Raw genomic sequence first — 16,911 nt, 5'->3', positions numbered from 1 at the left:
AGCCTTATTATGCTGAATAATTTGTGCCTTGATTTCTCTTCACTTTCGGAATAGCACCCCAAGGAATACATCCAGCACACACCTCACCCACATCCCCTACCTCTGCCGTACCTTTGCTGCTTGTTTGAGCATCCTCTTGCACACATCAGCTCACCACATAGTGCAGCAATAAGAACACGGCAGGGTTGGAAAGTTCATGGCGATGCACTCCTGTTTTACCTTCATTACGGAGCTCCTCCTTTCATCAAGGTGTGTGGAAACCTCACTTTGTTCAACTGAACACTAGCGCTGTCAACAAGTGCTGCAGTGCCCCCAAACCATAGGCAGCTCAATTAAAACCACCACTAAACCCTCAAATCAAAGCAGGGCAGGCTCAGTATCACACCGCTTCCACCAGCACCACTGAACGAGATGGACTTTACCCAAGGAAGCTTCTTCACCTCGAGAAGCTGCACTACCAAATGAAGAGCTTCCCATCCGATCCTCTGCCAAAGGCACTTGAAGCAGAAACGCGTCCAGCCGGTTGTACTATGCATATTAATAAATATTCTTTATTTAAATTTTTGCACATTGCGCTTTAACATATTACATCCAAAACATTTTGCAAATGGATGTCTACTTTGTAAAATCTTATATTCAGCTCATTGTCGTTCTGTACAGAATTATAGGTACAACATTACTTTGCCACTAGTTTTGCTTTCTTTGTAAGTCTCACAGTAAGAGAGAAACATTGAATGAAAAGAGATGGCTTAAATTATGAGAGGCTTGCACAGCTACTCAACTAAAGATACAAGCCTGAAGAAAGAACAGAAGTCATGAGATCACCTCCACCAGCCTCCCCACAAAGAAAAAAAAAACCAAGGAAAAAAAAAAAAAGAAAATCACATTAATTTAAGATAAAATTTTGCCATAATTCACTAAATTAAGTTTTGGAAAGAGAAGGCGCAGTAGTCATCTTGAGAATCTCAATGAAAGACAGAGCTATTTTATTGTATTTAGTTCGCTCCAGCCGTTGTCAACCAACCGTTACAAATGGGCCTCTTGTGATCGTTTAAGCGGCAGTATTTATTAAACTTCTCCTTCAGATGCTGCCGGTATTGTTCTCTATTGCTGTAAAAGGACTTGTTGTTTGCCATAAACGACTGTATTTCATCTTGCGAGATAAAGATTTCCTCGTCAGAAGTGCATTCGGATTCATCCTACAAACAAAAAGAGGTGTTTAAAGTCTCCAGCATTGCCCCCTCTATACAGTACACCTGTATGGCAACTGTTGTGTTGTTTACAGTTCCTCTGAAGAAAGATATTGGCTCCACATCACAATGCAGAAGCCTGAGCTGGTTAATCCCACCACCTGCTTTGTGATGCTCCACTCTTTGGGTAAGAAGCGGTCTGTGCAGTCACGAAACCCACTAAAGTAAGCTTCAGTGTTAGCACATGTACAGTGAATTGCTATTATTTGAGTTTGTGGGTGGGGTTTTTCTGCTGTTGTTAATTACAGCAACAGGAGCAGGGGAAGGAAGGGAGGCAGAAGGAAGCATGCCAAGGAGCCTGCAATGGGAAGCAATGTTTGAAGCACAAAGGCATCAGTGATGCACGCTTCATTTTATAGAAGGATCCAACCCTTAACAACAAACACTCATACTGTAAGTTCCTTCACTCACATTCCAGTGACAGGCAATTCCTCCTCCTCTGTAAAGCAGCTGAGTTACACACTTCACAGAGAAAATGCAAAAGAAACCAACTGAACACTGGCAGAGTAAGCAATGAGTTTTAGCTTCATTCACATTCTCTGCTGTAACAGCTCCTCACTGGGATGTGAAGTGCCAAAACCCAACCTCAATCACAACTGGAAGCAATACGCAACAGCCTATAATTGCAGTGTAAGCGGTTACTTACGAGGAGCTCCACTAAGCTCTTGGCACCTTTTCCAGTATCAGGAACAAGTGACATTTCTGGAGGTTCTGCAAACTGTGACGCGTTTTTCATATGCTCAAACCAAGGCAACTGCTGCCCGCTTTTTTCTGAGCTACAGCAGCTTTCAGCATGTGTGTCTTTGGTCTTGTCACGATGAAACTCTGTGTGCGTTGTGTTTCCTGAGGTCTCTCTGACGCCTGGATCTGCCATACAGCTTCCAAGTTTCTGAATCTAGAAATCAACAACAGCGGGGTTAAAACCGAACCACTGAGAGTTCAGAGGGAGGGAAAGAGGAAAGGAAAACGTTCAAGAAGAAGACAAGGATATGTACATATTTTAAGTGTCTGTGCTTGGAGGAAAATGGGGTGTTAATACACTGGGAGCATACAAAAGCACACGTGCTTAGGGACATGTGAGTTAAGAGATTCCTACCACTACAATCGATTCAAGGACCTCCATCCAAAAGCTGGATGGAGAAGTCCCAAAAGGCCCCCACTACTCACTGACCGCATGAGTCTCAATGGAAACTCCAGATACTTCAGGAACTACTTTAAAACATAAGCATTTAAATAGCTATTCGGGAATACTTGTGGATCCTTACGTGTTCATTCTCACACTTTAAAGTTTTACTTTTCTTTTTCTTCTTTTTGTTTTTGCCTTTTGTGTTACTCTCTTCTGAATTAGCCCAGCACTCCACGCAGCTATCTCCATCCTCCTCTTTGTCATCGCAGCGATGGACACAGGAATCATCTCCTGCAGAAGACAGGGTATATTCTTAGATTCAACAGTTTTGTGTGTGCTGAAACAATATTAAGTTCTTCCCGAACCTACCATTCTCATCATGGTTGCAAATCCCTTCAGTGCAGGCCACGTCCGACCCCTCTCGAGATCCCGTCTCGCTGCCCTCCATGCTAGATGAATAGCCGCAATCACTACCATTACAATGTGGAGAAAGGCCTGAGGTAAAGCAAAAAGTGACAATCATCTGTAGCTGTCCCATGTTCCTTAATCACACCTCTAATAGCAGAGATGTATTTAAAATAAGAGTTACTTTTAAGAGTCACCAAACACTGTGAGCTCCACACACAACAGATGCTTTTTACAATGGCAAATACCTGCAGCTGGACGTACCTTTCTTCATTTTAGGTGAACCTAACAGGGTACCGCTACTAGGACAGGTGCAAGAAGTGTTTTCATTGGTAACAATGACCTCTACACAATTGTTAGCTTCTTCAGGGCTACCACAGGCTTTGCAGCTATTTTCCGCGAAGTCCAAGTTTTCCTTCAAATACATAAAAAACAAAACTCACAAAACCAATATATGCAGTCACTGCAAGTAGCTCAGTTGGTGCTTTTAGAAAAGATGCTCTTTCCTTAAGAAGCAGCAGCTGATGCTGATAACAGCCACAGCACTGCTTATAACCCTTCAGGAACACAAGTCAGAAAACACAAACCCTCCACAAGAATATGATGACTTATTGGGGTCAAGAGATTCCCAGCAACAACTGCACCTCATCCTTCCTTCCCCAAAACTGAATGCTAATTGCCTGCAAGCAGCATTTAAAATCCCTTCTTTTAAGTGATAATTTTATGAAACGATGGTTGAGAAACACTCTGTCCTAAGTTCACCTCCCAGTTTTAAAGTTAAAATCCAAAGTAACCTCTTCACAAGACTGTGCTCATCTGAGAAGCAATAAATCCCAGCAGCCAACAACTTGCTCCCAAAAACAAAATGCCTAAAAACCTCTCCAGAACTGCAGAACAGAACGGTCAGTTGATGAATGAAGCACCAAGGCAGAAATCCAGTTACTTAACACCAGCAGAAAGCCACAGCTGTTGGTGTTTACCTTTGTTTGATTGATTTCCTTCTCTTCTGCTGCCTGCAGAGGGGTGGGGATCTCACACACACATTTATTTTTCCGTCTGTTCTTTCGTTTTTGGCGCTTCTTCTCCTGTTTAAGCTCCCGCACTCTTTCTTCTTCTGAGAACTCTTCACAGAGCTGTTCGAACCGACTGATCCCCTGCACTTTTTCCACAGTCATCTGCATGTGAGAGGTTAGATCTGTTTATAGAGGTTAACGCAACTCAAGCTCTTAAATTTACAAAGAAGGGGGAAAATAGCTGGCAAGCACCTTCAATGATAAAGTCAAAGCGGCAATATTGACTGTAGAAGTGCCAGATTTAGGCACTAGATTCCAGCCAACATAGAAGAAGTATGGAAGGGAGGTGGGAGAAGCACTGCATTTATTCTCATGGTCTCATTTTTTCAGCAAGAAGCCAGAGATTGATCCAAACACATTGTTTGGATCTGCGTTTACATGGTAGAAACTCTGATTACGTGACACAGCAGGACAGAAGGCCACATTACAACTAGTGCTCCAGCACTCCTGCAGCTTTCTGCCTAAAGGAATCAGTGAAAAATCCAACTGATTTTCCAGGCAGCCTCATTTTTGAAGTGCAGACACCTCTCAGAGCACAACACGTAACGGGGCATCAAACTCAGCACCCTGGAAGCTCCTCCCAGCCCATCCTCAGTACAAAGCACAAGGACACAGTCAGTGAAAACGAAGACTGTCACCATAGCAGTGAAATACAAGTTAAATAAAGAATGGAGTTTTACCTCAAAGCTTTTGCGTAAAGCATCGACCCCCAAGTAGAAAAGCATCTGCCACGTTTGTTCCTCAGCTCGCAACTTCTGCCAGATTCGGTGCAATCTTTCATAAAGGTGAATACCCAGGCAGGTCAAAACTTCTTCCTGGGCTATGTCTATTGTCTTAGCATGCCTTTCTCTTCGTCTAGAGGAGAGTTCAACCAAAGCAGAGTATTGTTAAAGTACCTGGAAGTCTACCAAGAGATCAAAGCAACTCAAGGAGGTATTTTCTGTACGTACAACCGAAGCTGTGTTTGCATGAACAGCTCTTTTAATTGAGATCTGCTGCGCTGCATGCAGATGCAAAATAGAAAGGACCAGCTCCAAACTACATTCCTGACATGCTAATTGGAGCACAATATGACTGAGCCGCGCTCTGCCTTTCACCCTGCAACATCCCTCAGTCTCTTTGCTCCTACTGGAAGGGATCAGTGGAGTTTTAATGCCAAAGAGATATGGCCATTCTTTCATTTCCTAAAGTTTTTACTTAATGTATAGCAAACAGCTTAAGCTCCTAGATTTGTATACCAGATAACCCAAGCGTGTACATTATCTGCCTTAAAAAATAACCCAAGCATGTACACTGTCTGCCTTACAAAATAAAGTGTACTTCAGAATAAAAGAGAAATTGTTACATTAGTAGTTACACTCCTAATCCAACAGCTATGGTCTAGTCTCAAAGACTCCTAAAGAGCTGAGAGTTGCATTTTTAATTCTGCATTTCATTTTAATGTGCCAGGTATCGGTTCAAATATTACCACAAAATACAAATGGCAACAAAATTAAATTCAACACGGAGCATTCAGTACAGCATTCAACCAAGGTTCTCTTTCTATTTTGCGTGTTCTGAGCACTTCAATGGAAAAGCAGGCAGCCCTAATGAGTGACCAAATGAAGTAGAAGACGTTCAGCAATTGCTTTCAGTCTTGCCTTCAGAGTTAAATGCACTTTAAAATCAAAAGCACATATCTTCGCTACTTTGAAGCGCCATCTTTAAAGCCTACTTCAATGTGAGGATCGACATTCGGGAGTTCGTTGTGCAGCAAGGAGCCAAAAAAATAAAATCACTTTTGCAAAATACATTCAATAATAAAATAAAGAAGCAAAGCGCTAGATAGCCCACTCTAGCAAATTACATACTCATACCCTCCTGCGAACTCTGGTTCAGCTCGACCCAAGAGGTGTGCGATGAAATCTGTTTCACAGCATACATGTATGTGACGTTCATGTGGGCAGCAACGCAAACCCTCATACAGTGCAGCACAGTAGCCCTTCTCTTTGCTGCAGTCTAGCTCACCAATAAGAATATTGTATGCCCGAAGTACTTTATTCTTGCAGTCAGTGCAAAACCTGCAGTGAAATACAAAATGTAACAGAATTGAATTGTTATTCGAGCAGAAACTTGGAGCAGCTTCATCTGAGTTAAAGCACATTGAGCTCTTTAATAGTACATGCTATATTTAAAATAGGTCATGCTGAGGTTTATCTTACTTGAAAACGTGAAACAGTCACAGACTTTGGGTGTAAGCTATGTGAGTTTACCATATACTTTATACTACCCATCATATGTTACAAGCTTGAGTATCAGCTTTCATGCTCCAAGACATAAATCAAGCCAACCGTTAATAGAAATTCCTACAGGAATATGCAGTTCCATACACAATTGAGGATCAGAAATCTGATAGCGAGCAAACCGAACTGTTAGTACAAGGTAGGAAGAGTAACAGACTCCAAGTTACTTTACAGCAGTTAGTTAGATTATATTTGAGTGAGAGGTAACAAGTAAGAAGGAAAGTCCTCTGCTGCCTGCTGTATAAGAGTAGCTTCCACTACAAGCACCTTTTGGTATATTTTGAACTACTGGATTACTGCACAGAGAGCAAAACAAGGTTTGTTTATAGTACAGTGTACTCAACGTAAACATGACAGCTCAGATAGCTGATATAAGAACAGTACAGTTATGAAGTCTGTTATAATTTAAACACAACAAAACTACTTTAAAAGTAATCTTCAAAAAGCCATGAAACGCCTGCTGTATTATTCTAAGAATGCAAGTCAGACAAGCTGCTCACATTTCAGCTTTCAGCTTGAAAAGTTTGCTCTTCATGCCATCTCTGGATGGTGTTTTTCCCTTCCCTAGTTTGTCCAGTCACTTGACAACACTAAGTCAAACATATTTTGGTGTTTGATAGAACTATGATAACTGGCTAGTTTCTGCGGCGAAAGGAAAGAAAACAGTCACATTATTATAGGTTAGCATCAGGAACGCGGCCAACACCATGTTTAATGTCACAGGAGATTAAAGTTATTTTGTTTCCAAAGTGTTATTTCCACACCACCACCCCCACACCCATCTGTGCCCCCATAGCTTTTATTTGAACCTTGAAACAGCTGGAAATTAAGGCTTTAACCAGCACTAGAGCTACCATCCAACACATACATGCAACAGTCAGTTTGAGCCCCACTGTTTTCTGCAAGAAAGGTGAACAGCACTGGCACTACTCTGCTACAGACACCTGTTTTAGGAACAGGATTTATAGGCAATACCAGCCTGAAATCTGCACCTATTAGCATCATTCCCATTACTTTGAAACTGCATATACCCCCCCAGGGGTAGTGTAACCCCAAAGGGAACAGGCTGCTTCCAAGGGGCAGCTCCAAAGTCACAGCCTGACACCTCTACAAGTGCTGGCAGAAAGGAAAATTTCTGGGATAGAAGCCATCAGTTTCAACTTTCTGTATTAATAAAAATGCATTGCTATGACACTACCATTATTTCCAGTTATTACATAGAATTACTGTTATATTGCATTAGTTTAGAATGAAAGTAATCGAAGATTCCTTCAAAAACAGAGTTCTACAGACATCCATTAAAATCCTTGAAGTACCACAAGAAAGGGGCTGGAATTACCTGAAATTGGAATTCTTACCATTATTCAACAGTTTACATCCACTCTCAAAGAAAAAAAAACAACCACCCAAAATCCTGCTGTTGGTGTATCAGTGCATGCTGAAGCTGCTGCTAGAAGACTCATCGTTGCCACAAGATTTAAACTCACATATAATTCACATAACATGTATTTAAATTCACAGAACACATATTTAAATGTGAACAGATACAAGAATGTGCAATTTCAAAGCAAGGTGTTGTAAACCGTAACTTAAAATGCTACCTGACAAAGTTCTCCACCACCACGAAGTGGAGATCTTAGTTTCAGAATGGCATCAGGATGTTATCAGAAGAATTCTAAGCTTTCAGACATCGTGTAGACTAGACATCTATTTTGATTAACAAGAAAATGCAGCACGTGTGTCTCAAGGTACCTTTACTCTTGTAACATACCTGTGTTTTCGTAGATATGTTTCTAATGTTTCTAAGAGGCAGCTAGAATCAATTAAAACTACTTCATCCCTGCACTCCTGGGACATGAGCTCCCATACATCCATCCAACATCCCCTGCAAACAAACAACAAACAGAGCTGTAAGAAAGTGTGTTATCCTGCTGGCAGGTTGGTAAAGAAGCAAATGAAAGCACAGGTAGTTTACCTGACCGCTCCCTGGAAAGGTCCATAGTGGAAAGTGATCCTACACTTGCTCTCCTCCTTCTTGCTGTCTTCACTACTTTTCTTATCTGCACTTAATTTCTCTGCACTGAGTGAACTACTGCTCCCTTCACTGTCATACAGTAAAAGAAATTGTAAGCCTGTACCACATCTATTACAAACTGGTTGTTTTTCCCAAGTAAATGCTATGAAAATGGTATCGAGTTCCTTCACTTGCTTTGACACCTTCACAGGCTAAGCCTTAAATTACAGAGAAGAGTCAGAAAAGAGAGACAGAGTTTGCTACCCATGTTCATAAACCCAGATCCACGATGATTTTTTATAGCTGAAAGCCAGCAGCCATTTTTCAGCACATCACCTTCAATGTAATCATCCCCAGGTTGTAACGTTTCTGGTAGTTTACATTTCACGTGTCAACTTACTTCGTTAAACTTCCAAAATGTGTTGAAACGCTTCCCTGACCACCACTGGATGTGCCTGAAGTTCACACACAGAGCAAAGAACAAACTGGAAGGAACAAGTCACCTCTACTCACAGCTTTGGGTTCACCTGCAGTTCTACCACAATGGTCATTTCTGTTTAAACTCATGCACGGATACAACAGAGCAGTAAAACAGAGGAAGAAGTGCTCCCATGAAATAATTAGTTTTTCCTGAGTATTTATTAATGTTGTCATCTCTGCACCTTTCCTTGGAACAGTAAAAACACTTGGGATTTCTGCATTTTGTTTTTAAATGCACCTCCATGATCTTTTCCTTATGTAGCTTAAGCTTTAAAACAATTATATGCAAAGTCTGCAACCAAACTAGAACAGGGGACAGCGATCAGCCAGCAGCACAAATAGCAGCAGCAGCGGCCAGACTGCAGGTACCCACAGCCCAGAGACTGAACCTGCACCGAATATGTGCCCTGCCATGGAAACCTGAGGGGCAAACTTCCACAGGTTGGGTGCTTCAACACAACTGAAGTCCTCCAGCACTCCAGCTACGCACAGTACTCACATTTATTGGTTATCATATCAGCATCAGCACAAACACCAACAACCAAACAGATACCCCACACCACAGCTCTGTGTGCTGTATCCTTCTGATCATTTCACCTTCTACTACAGAGAAGCACCTTTTCATGCATCTTTTGCACTGACAGATTCAAAACATGCTGTCACATTTAGAGGAAACGCCTTACAGATTTTTAGCTTTCATTTTGCCACCCCACCACAACAAAGTCTTTAATTAATGACCAAACAAGGCTTTTTCCCCCAACCCCCAGTCTGAGAAAACTGCTGATCAATTGCTTTGGTGTAGAGAACAAAAAGCAGTTTCTCTTTCTACAGCACTGTTTCTATCACAATACAGGAGCCATCCAGGCCCTGGGTAGACCATATTCCATGTTATGATCCAAATGAGATACAAAAAGCACAGAGAAGCACTGGTTTGTTACGGTCAAGTTAGCTTTCAGCAGCTAGCTTTCAAATTAAACATGAATGTTTTCTTCCTGCCACCACACAAACAAAACCCAAAATGTGAAGCACTTTCCTATGAAAACCAACTCTAACACACACTACCCCACATTCCTGAGTGCCTCTGATCCTCTTCCATGCAGTTTTCTGGGACTACTATAGTCCAAATAGCTTGGAATTACTACTCTGGCATATAGAGAAGAGCATAAGAAGTGACCTAAATGTACCTACAGTTTTGTTCCTCAAATACTTTAGGATTAATTGTGTATCTTAAACTCCAACTCACCCCAATGGTTTTGGTTTGTGTGTGTCCAGAGAGTGGAGCTGACATCTCTTGTTCTTCTTACTTTTGGGAATTGCATCAATCATGTCATTCAGTTTGGACCTACAGAAAAAGGGCAACTTAGTGGACTGAAAACATGATTATCCAGAGAAACTTTAAAGGCATCGATCCAGCTCACGCGTAAGTATGCTAATGAATATTAAATCTAAAGCTTTCCTCCTAGCTCCTCCTTTTTCTTACAACAAACACTTCTGCAGTACACAAGGAAAATACAGTGTGGATTTTCCAGGCACATTCCAGCAGTTCTAATATAGCTACGGGACCAACTCACCCATGCACATAAAACAGTGTATAAAGCTTCTTTGCATCAGTCATACAGCTTCGAGTTACAGAAAGAACCCCCTTCGGCCCAACTGCGAGAGGCTCCAGGGCTGGATTTCCAGATTCAACCAGCTGAGAAAACAGGCGCTCCACGCTGCGACGACACCCCACACATGGGACCAGCTGAGAAAGAGCGCTCAGAACTTCACGTGATGTCACCATCATGGCAATATTGAGATCCGGCTGTTTAAGCATGCTATGTCTCTAAAGGAGAATCAGAAATGAAAGAATTAGAAACAAAGAAATGAACACAAACCTTAAACTGTTCCAGTTTCTTTTCTTTTGACAATATTTCCTTATCAAAATACAAGTGAGTTGGAAACCATATGCAGTGCCTAACAGTTTCAGGTCACCATCTTCCTACTCATCACCTACAGTGAACCTCAGAACACTAATATCAGAGGAGCAATCTCTTACATTACAGTCTACCCTCAGAAAGGAAACAACTTTTTCTCCTCTTGCTCTCTCTCCTGCTGCTCATATCAGTGAACAACGCAGCCATGCAGACAGCACAGCTCCCTGTGTCCATCATTCAGAAGCCTTTCTGTCTGCAACTCAGCTCACATGTTTTACTACCAGGCCTCAGATACAAGCTCCACACCTTTTCATCTTCTACTCACACTCAGTGGTGCACAGAAAGGAAACTCCTGGATGCTCACTGCTATGTATGGAAATCTCATTAACAACTATCTTCATTTCTTCACACCAAAACAATTCTGCAGCACTGCTCCTGACAGGCTAAATGTCGTTTCCCATTACAAATCTAACACCCATAATTCAAGAAAGCATGTATTACCATTCAGGGTGAAACATTTCACTTCAGTAGTGAACATTCAACATATGCCAATAAAAGAACTTCACATAGAACAACTCCTAATATTTCTTGTGTCCGTAAACGGCTCAAGGTGCTTCTCCTCATTCCCCTGTCAAGTATACCCACACACAGACCCATAAGGAGCACATACCCTCCTGTTTCTCCTAACTGCCACATTACTGGCTCAGGCTCCAACTCTGAACTTCCACTAGCACAGCTAAACACAACAGATGGTCCCTTCCTCACACAGCAGCCAACAAATCCGCACTTCGAGTATCAGTGCTACAGGCACTTCCCAACATTACCTAGAGGAGCAGAGTGCTGTCACTCTATTAATTGTGTCATCTTCCCTGCTTATACAGATAGGCTTACAAAGCTGTACTTTGTATCTATGCAGCAAATGCTTTGCCATACTGCTGTCACATCACACCCAGTTACACGCTGCTAACACAGAACTCAGTTGTCACAACTGCTGGGAAGGAAAGAAGACCACAAAATATAGCAAAATAATCAGTCACATGGAATGTATAAACACACCAACTCAAGTGCAGAACTATTTTTGGTTCACTTCAAGTAATTTATTATAAAAAGTAAAGCTATTATCAGAAAACACTGCGTGTTTGTGCTCTGAGAGGAAGGCACATTAAACAATCTGACAAGCGATAGCACTCTGCAATAATCCTCTTTTCTGTAATTAATAGCACTAATCACAGCAACGACAGAAATGAGCTATTTTCACAGCACAGCTATGCTGCATATGAAGCATGTGTCCCAGCTGCTACCAAACCCCAGTGCAGGAGCACAATCTGCCCACGACCAAACAGCCCTGATCCTTCTGATGTCAGGCTCTGGCTGCTTGTGGTCTCTTGTTTTGGCTACAGGTGTCACAGGGCTACTTGCACTGTTAGTGTGTAACCATCTGGGGCACCACAAAAGCATCCATCTCTATTCAGCTACATCTCATCTACAGAACACCACACTCTGCTGTCTTGATACAGTACTAACTGTAAGATCTTAAGCAGTAAATACCCCTACTTGTCTAAGCAGTTCAGGAATACATGGAAAGAATTCTGAACGTATCAAAGAAGAATAGTTTCTGTTAGAAATAAACCAGCAGTGACCAGTTTTTCATTTCAGTTGGATATGTGGCAACGTCTCCTGGGAAGACAACAGTGTAAGGGCTGTGAAGTATCAAAAGTACATGCACCCAGTGCACTTTGGTTCCAACACATAATTGCTTACATGTACTGATGTGTCATTCATGAAGCCATTCCAGGAACGACAGCCTCCCAGAGACATAAGGGCAGGAACCTACCTACAGAAACCAGAGTCTAATAACATGGCTTCCTTTAAAAAACAGTGAGAGATTCACCTGAATGAACTGCTTTAGTTGTGCACCGTTATTCTGATGTCCATCCAGGTTGAGCACGTTATCGGGAAATTCCATCACCATCTGAGTGAAAGAGGAGAAAAAAGGTGTTCAGAAGTTGAATGCACAGCATTTGTTTGTTTTACTTCCTGAGGAACAACAGGATATTAAAGACAGACAATGTTAAATCCTCACTCTTTTAACATAACTGCATTGCAAGCTTGTAAAAGCATTAGAACAGTTCAAGATAATAAATTTTTCAGCAAATTAACAACTGTGACTAATAATGATGTTCTAAAGGAGGGTTACAAACAGCAAATACTCCAACAGCTGGTGTAGCAGAGAAGTTGCTTGATGGAAACCACCATTTATGCTACGTTATCTACAGGGAAAAAACAACTGCACTTCAATACAAACTAATCCAACAGCAAAACAACTTATAAAGGTATGAACAGAACAGCCACAACAGTTTAATGACTTTGAGTCGTCTCCTTCAGAGGTGGATTTAAAACAGCGTTAATTCAACAAGGCACTCCAAGGTTTCCTTTGTTTCGTGTCTGCAGCTGCAGCTCTCAAGGGGCTCCAAGAAAAACATCAAGCTTACAGAACACTGGGGTTACCAGCAAGTAATTAATAACCCTTTCCCAATTACTAAGCAAAGAGGGCAATGCCTTGAGAATTAAATAAAAACAAACAAGTGAAACATTAGTCAAAACTCCACCATAACCATGGGGAAAAACGAAGCCAATTAGAAGCAAAAGCGAAGACCAGCTTCGTTCATCTTCTCTGTCCAAACTGAGAAATACAGTTCTATCAACAAGAACACTGAAAGTCCACTTTATAATCTGAAAGACAAAACAAGAGCTTGATTAACAACTCTAACAGCACCCAGCAGTGGGACAAAACAGCCCAGTTTGTTCTCTTTCCACAGGCCAGCACTGGCTTCCTTCAGGCAGCTACTAAGGCTCCCTGCTGGTGTCACTACTGCTGCCACCACCCCCAGAGAACTGCACGCTTACTTCTAATCCAAAATAAACATCTATTCTCTAAGGCCAGAGAGCATGGCACTCCTCTGCCCTGCCGTGTGCTGGAGGAGGACAGCATTGGTGCAAACTGTGCCACACTCACTGTGAATTCTGACCCCTGGGGCATTTCTCTCCCCTCCACCTGGTCCCTGCCCCACACACTGTGCAGCAGCACAACACTATGGTGCTTGTGATGGGTTTCCTGGATGGTTCATTTCATGTCCTCATCAAAAATGAGCTCAATGCAGAAGTAACAGCACTACCTGCTAGCAAAGACAGGAGACACATCTGCACATTTCTCTCCCCTTTCATTTATCGTCTGCTATCAGACAACACCCATGGGTGTTTGGCACAACACAGTTACATTATCAAAGACTGAATTAATTCATGCATCTGTTAGATGAGATTTTATTAACTGGTTAAACACAAACCACAACAAGCAGCACGCCTTCTAGAGACCCTAAAAGCTGCTTAAAAAATGAAAAGAGCTACGTATCTAAAGCTCTTTTGAGTTGAGGAGTAAGAGACAGACAGGTGAGTGAGCAGTGAGCGCAGAGGAGCAGTGTTGTACTGCACCCAGAGGGGTGTCTGCACTGCCTGGGAGCAGCACTACAAGCTGAAGAGAATTCTAAGCCATTCATTCAGTATTTCACAATTACTGCCCCACTGTTTTCAGGCTTAAGGCACAGACTCCATTGGTCCCATTGCTTTCCATTTTTTGAGTTTCAAATGGGCCAACACAAGCCAGTTAATTCTGATAAACATTTATTGTTAAAGATAATGTTAAAGATAAAATTAGCTTTCAAAGACAACAGCACCCACTTCAAGCACAACTGCCTCGCTACCTTCCTGCTGCAATAGCTCTCCTTAAGAATTAAAAGTCACAGGAGGCTCCAAGACAAGGAAGCAAAGGCTTCACTCCTCTGTTTCTGCAGATTTATTCACCCAGACCCTCCAGAAATCTGAATCCTTTTTATCAACAGCAACAGAACAGGGAAAAACAAAACAAAGCAGACAAGGTAGTATTGCTTTGTGGTAAGGGTGACTCGCGCTTACATAAATGCCCCTCATCCAGATGGACACAAAACTGATTTACAGCTATAGGGATCTTCTCAATCATATCACAGCATTGCTCTGCTGTAGGAAAGAGTCATAGTGACAACACAGAGCAATCGTGCAAAATTTGTGGCAGGGAAATAAATTCTGGAACTAAATCAGAAACGCAATTTCAGGTCAGTATAAGTCAATTCATCCACCTCACGCTTGGTTTGGCCGAGTTTTCACGTTCTCTCTCTCAGCCTATTAAGTGCAGCAAATGGTAACAACAGCACGATGAGTCTGAGCACAACCTCACAAGTCATTGGTACACAGGAAAAAATATACCTAAGATTTTCAAATGATGGGGAGAAAAGGATCAAAAATGGTCTCAACAGACAAGGTACAGCAAACTCAAAGCTCAGGGTATTCCTACATGGTGCTGTCAATGAATCCTTGCAAGGGAGCTGGATATTGCTTTGAAAAACTGGAAAACTGCAGTGTACAGCACAGTTAAACAGCCCCAGCAGACTCCATGGGGCCAAAAAGCAGTGACAATTAATAACATGCACCATTTACAGTGATCAAAACTGAAAAACAGCAAAGAGCCCCCCTTCATATAACACAAAACCAGATGGGATTGAGACAGAGTCTTCACTGAGGGCTCAGATAGTGAAGGTGCCCAATTGTTTTGTGCTGGAAGATGGAAGAACTTAAATTATGAAGTTGGAAATGTTTAAGAGGGAATTAAAAAAAAAGGTAAATCAGGTGTTCTGCCATATTGAAACTTGAGGTTGGGCTTTGAAAGCACATACACTATACATCATGTAAGTAACATCAGTGACTGCCACATGACACAAGACTGACACCAGAGCTCACACACACGTGGGATACCTGGTTACACCGAGTTCTGTTCTCAACCAGACCCTCCCCCGCTGTAAGATCTGAGCAATGGCAGACGAGCAGCACTCAGAGCTGCTCACACTCCAGCCATGTGGTGCTTCTCCTGAGCCGGGAGGCAGAGCAGCCTCTGGGCCACACCTTCCAGCAGCAGCAAAGACCACGTTTCACAGACCCACACAACGCACTGAGTGGAAGCTCACAGCTCTGCTGCCGCTCATGTGGCAGTACTGCTACATGCTCGATAACCCTTACCTTAAGGTGAAGCTGCAGCAAACACCTTCAGCCCTTCCTTACCTATTTTAAAGCACGGCAATCACTCCAACAGGGACACGGGTTTAAGGGTAACACGAGTGAGCCATTCTACGAGTCCTTCCCTTATGAACCGAGTACCGGCCGTGCCCCGTGTTCCGGCCTGTGTTCAGCCACTCGTGTCCCCATGCAGCAGCTCACACGGAGCGGAGCAGCGCTCGGTAACCCCGGGCTCAGCGGGAGGAGCCTGGGAAAGGCCTCGCAACACGACGCGGCCGCGGGGCCGGGACTCACCGTGAGGGTGTCATCGATGTAGAGCGGGATCTGCCTCTTCTCGAAGGGGAACTCCTCCTCCCCGTCCCTGCACACCGCCACCAGCCGCGCCATCTCCGCCGCGTCCCCGCGCTGCAGCCTGCGAGCAGGGAGCGCCCAGAGGTAGGAAACGCCCGCCGAGCTCCCCCGGCACTTTCACCGCCAGCAGGGAGCGAGTCTGCGCTCCACATCGCCTGATTCAACGCGCGCCGCGCCGGGCCCGCCGCTCCCGAACGGCCACCGAGGGGCCGGGAAAGGCCGCGGGCCGAGCTCGGGGAGCGACAGGCGGCGACAGGGCAGGGCGGGAGCGGCACCGAGCGGAGGAAGCGCCGGGCAAACCCCCACCCGGCCCCGGCCCGGCGGCACCGCCCCGACCCTCGGCTGCTCCGTCCGCCCCCGTTGCCGCCCGCGGGCCGGGCCGAGCGGGAGAGCCCCGGGGGCCGCAGCCGGTAGGGCCCAACCACGGCCCAGCTCCTCCCGGCCCCGCCCGGCCCGCAGCCCGCGGGCGACGGCGCGGAGGAAGCTCGGAGCCGCCCGTCCCCCGTCCGTCCCGCTCCCTTCGGCCCCGCACCGCCCCGCTCCCCTCAGCCCCGGCCTTTACCGGCGCTCTGCGAGTCCGCGGCCCGTGCGCTGTGACAGGCGGGCGGACACCTCGGGCTCCGCCACTGAGCCGCCTCCTTCCTCTCTCCCTCCCCGGACCCTCCCCGCTACCGCCGGCCCCGCCCCGCCGTCCTCTCGCGAGAGCTCGCCCTTCTCCTCCCCGTCTCACCCGGGGGCAGCGCCCGGTCCGGCCGAGGCCGCGGCAGCCGCCGCTCCGTCAGTTACCGCGGGGAGATCCGCGGGGACAACGCGTTACTAACGGCCCCGAACGGCCGCGAGCCGGAACCACGGCGATGGGAACGGGCGGCGTGTATGGCAGTGTGACAGCGGTGTGTATGGCAGTGTGTATGGCA

The 16,911-nt window shown here is 44.5% G+C and overlaps 1 protein-coding gene across 5 annotated transcripts; it reads right to left on the bottom strand.

Annotated features, from left to right (window-relative positions):
• Positions 1-537: 537 nt before the first annotated feature.
• GGNBP2 (gametogenetin binding protein 2) lies at positions 538-16,830 on the bottom strand. Of its 5 annotated transcripts, none has more exons than XM_015880664.2 (15): positions 16,560-16,671; positions 15,941-16,058; positions 12,438-12,518; positions 10,202-10,455; positions 9,874-9,972; positions 8,112-8,240; positions 7,908-8,021; positions 5,705-5,914; positions 4,535-4,709; positions 3,762-3,956; positions 3,046-3,196; positions 2,746-2,871; positions 2,516-2,667; positions 1,897-2,145; positions 538-1,199 (listed from the first exon to the last, which is right to left on the bottom strand). In XM_015880664.2, the coding sequence occupies exons 2-15, from the start codon at positions 16,031-16,033 to the stop codon at positions 996-998; spliced, it is 2,232 nt and encodes a 743-aa protein (XP_015736150.1). In that variant the 5' UTR covers positions 16,034-16,058; positions 16,560-16,671; the 3' UTR covers positions 538-995. The 5 variants fall into 5 exon arrangements, with proteins under 5 accessions (XP_015736150.1, XP_015736152.1, XP_015736154.1 ...); XM_015880666.2 differs by having other exon boundaries at positions 5,711-5,914; XM_015880665.2 differs by lacking the exon at positions 16,560-16,671 and adding an exon at positions 16,728-16,830 and having other exon boundaries at positions 957-1,199.
• Positions 16,831-16,911: the final 81 nt, after the last annotated feature.

Source organism: Coturnix japonica, chromosome 19 (assembly GCF_001577835.2).
Source record: "Coturnix japonica isolate 7356 chromosome 19, Coturnix japonica 2.1, whole genome shotgun sequence".
Taxonomy (NCBI): Eukaryota; Metazoa; Chordata; class Aves; order Galliformes; family Phasianidae; genus Coturnix; species Coturnix japonica.
This window is presented reverse-complemented; position numbering and strand designations above follow the sequence as displayed.

What these genes read in the sequence shown, in the direction of transcription:
- GGNBP2 (XM_015880665.2), bottom strand. Translation starts at nt 16,033, where the DNA reads ATGGCGCGGCTGGTGGCGGTGTGCAGGGACGGGGAGGAGGAGTTCCCC. An exon ending in ACACTGTTTTATGTGCATGG is followed by an intron (nt 9,973 to 10,201) that starts GTGAGTTGGTCC and finishes CTTTTTCTGTAG; the next exon opens with GTCCAAACTGAATGACATGA. An exon ending in ACATATCTACGAAAACACAG is followed by an intron (nt 5,915 to 7,907) that starts GTATGTTACAAG and finishes ATTTCACTGCAG; the next exon opens with GTTTTGCACTGACTGCAAGA.